This window comes from Etheostoma spectabile, chromosome 23, assembly GCF_008692095.1.
Source record: "Etheostoma spectabile isolate EspeVRDwgs_2016 chromosome 23, UIUC_Espe_1.0, whole genome shotgun sequence".
NCBI lineage: Eukaryota > Metazoa > Chordata > Actinopteri > Perciformes > Percidae > Etheostoma > Etheostoma spectabile.
In genome coordinates, this window is record NC_045755.1 from 3,257,098 (window position 1) to 3,260,117 (window position 3,020).

Below are 3,020 nucleotides of genomic sequence, written 5' to 3' on the forward strand. Positions count from 1 at the left end.
TCTGAACAAGCCGCCATCTGGCCACCATTAAGCTTGGTTGTGAAATCTGGGAGAAGCCAGACCCACGTGACGTGTTCGTTCAGTCAGCTGCCGGTTGACGTCCCTGGTTCCTCCCTTTTTTTGTGCCCAAAGATGTTATCAAGATTAACAATGAGATGGGTTGTCTCCCTGCCATTGCCCTGAAAGGAATGCTATATGTTACATCCCACAAAGAAAGGCTGACTCTTTTAAAGTAGCTGTTTCTGCTTGGAGCCCAAAAGTACTGTAACATAAAGCCAAGACCTCACAGCACCCCCTCCAGAGTCCCTCCCTCCCTTCACTGTACACTCCTGTACAGTTGAAGGCCATAATTTAAAAATAAAAATAGTAAATACTCAATTTATTTTTCTGTCTCCATGAGCTGTTTCTGTTGGTTCACTGCTGTGATTATCTGGTCAGATTGTCTAACATTGCTGCATGTGCTGACATTAGGCCACCATTTGGGAGAAAATAGTTCTGATTACTTTGAAAACCCATATTGAAATCACAATTTGATAGAAGCATGTACGTAGTTCTCAGTCAGCCAGCTTCAATGTGTTTTTTGTTCCTCAGATTTGTGTTCAAAAGAATGTGTTGTAGCCTGCTGTACATAGTACAGACTCGTACCCTTTTCCCACCTAAATTAGCGTGTGTATGCAAGTTTTTTACACGGGAAAACCCCCTAAAAATAGCCAATTGACACTTTACCATTGGTAGTAGACAAGTATGCCTTTCTGGTTTCTTTCTGTCACGTTTGTCACAAATGTCCTGGAAAACAGGGTGAGCAAACAGTAGATAGCATTATGGAGGCTAGTGACAGTGTTACGATAATTTATGTTTTAAATTTTTATATCTGTTACTTATTCAGTCTCTCTTTCAAACTCTACTAATTTGGAATGATGCCCGAGCGCTGCTTGCACAGACATGGCGGAGTTGAGAAAGATTAGCAGAAGTTACAGACAGAGGAGACGAGTGGGAATCATCTGTCCCGGGAATAAATGCTGATTGTAACCTTTCCCAGTAAAGACAAAAGCCAGATGTCAGTGAGTTTTTTGGCCAGTGGGAAAGTGGCTTAAGTAAATAAGATAATAGTTGAAAAATAAGTGTAATGTATTTGTTTTTGATTAATTTGATCATGTGTAGCAGAAATTCTCTGAGAATTCCAGCCAACAGCTGTCCACTTGGTTGAAAGTTGAAACATTTTGATTGAATTTTGCCATAGTTGTATTATTATTGAGGCTGAGGCCCTCTTTATGTCTCTATGTTATGTAGGAGTGATTACATGCAACAGAAAACAGCTGGCTCAAACTTCGCCATCAACTTGGCTTTGTACCAGGAATTACTAAACACAAAGATACACAACAACAAGTCGGCCCATCCAAACTATCAGTGTACGTGCTGTTAATGCTGAACAAAGACATTTGTACATAAATGCTAATCCAGCAGAATCTCTTTTGTCAGTATTATTATTCTCATTATAATACCAATGCATCAAAGGGTTTCTCCTTTACATTTTGCAGTTATATTATGTTCCTGAGACTGAGGTCCCAAACAGCCCGGCTGCAGCTGGACATATTTTCACTGTGTTCCCTGATCCTTTCTCGTTGCAGTGCAGCCAACAGATGATGCAGCAGCAGCTCTGGCGCCTGAGTTGTTTGCCTGCTACAAGTTACAGTACATTGCTAACACCATGTTTTCAGCATAAGAACCATTAAATGACTCAGCTGGCTCGATACATAAAAGCAACCTGCCTGCGACAAAAGGGGACATTTTAGTCTCAGTGACGCTGAGCCAATATTTCTTTTTTTTAGTAAGATAACAATGCATAACCACCATGTAACCCGATCTATAAAATGGGTTAATTTCATGAATGACCAACCAAAGACTCATGAATGTTTTCCTCAAGCCTTGAACTAAATTGGAACCTCACCTTTCTCTTATGACAAAAACAGATAAACAGCTGTTTTTGAGTGTTTTGTGTGCTTGTCCAGTTACATCAGTTCTTATAGTCTTTTATGTGACAGGGCAGCTATAAATTCTGTTTTTATCTCTTTTTTTGTTGTTCCTTCTGTCGTTTCTCACTCTTGTCTCTTATGTCAAAGTTTACCTCATTCTTTTGCCTTGGTTCCTTTCCTCCTTCACTCTTTCTTATTCTCCTCTGTCGTCTCTCTCTCTTTGATTCCTTATCCTCGTTTTAAGCTGTCAGCTGTTCCCTCCACATGTGGTTAGAGTTTTCTGCTGTTTGTTTTGCCAGCACAATAAAGTGTTGAAGTATTTACTACAAAGAAAACAAAGGGGAAGGAATCCTAATAAATGTTATTGCACTTTGAGTCGGATCCAAAGCTGAGTAGGTTTTAATGGGGGCAGGTCTCAGCCAGGTAAAGATAAATCAGTTTGGCTCACAGGATGCAGAAGAAAAGTTTGTCTGGCAGATTGTCTGCATTCAGCTGTCCATCAAAAAGTGCAGGAGGAGCCTTCCTTAATTTATCCATTGATTTAAGTGTGTGTTTCTGTAGGTGGTGCTTTTGTTGTAATTACTGAATTACTCTTGTTAGCTACCCACTTAGTTCCAAAACAGAGCTGCACCAGGCTTGAAACATCAAAGCAATAGACATTTGAGTCACTCAATTTTTAGCACCCACTCTATACATGTGTGTTTTTTTCCTAGGTACAAAGACTACAGGGAGCCGCCCTGGTCTCCAGACGCATACATGGTCTCCAAACAGTACTGGTGTGTCCTGGCTGCAAGACTGGCTTTCGTCATATTGTTCCAGGTATTATGTTTTGTTCACAGGCTGGTCGATTTCACACGGCTCATAAGATCATTTAAAAGCAGACCAAGAGACAGATGGAAATTAGTCAGACGTCTTTAGCAGGTGCATCCACATGTTTGGAACTTTTCAATACATCACTCTCGTTATTCTGCAGTATAGTTCAAAGCCCCCCCACTGTGTATTATGTCAGTTCTGTTGTGTTCTGCCGTTGAATGGATTTGTTTCATA

The 3,020-nt window shown here is 40.5% G+C and overlaps 1 protein-coding gene across 5 annotated transcripts in view; it reads left to right on the plus strand.

Annotated features, from left to right (window-relative positions):
- ano2b (anoctamin 2b) overlaps window positions 1-3,020 on the plus strand; it is a 106,172-nt gene that overhangs the window by 87,041 nt on the left and 16,111 nt on the right. For all 5 annotated transcript variants that reach the window (XM_032505736.1, XM_032505735.1, XM_032505734.1 and 2 more), the window contains one exon: window positions 2,687-2,792. In XM_032505736.1, the coding sequence (XP_032361627.1) occupies window positions 2,687-2,792 (106 nt within the window). The remainder of the gene's footprint in view (window positions 1-2,686; window positions 2,793-3,020) is intronic.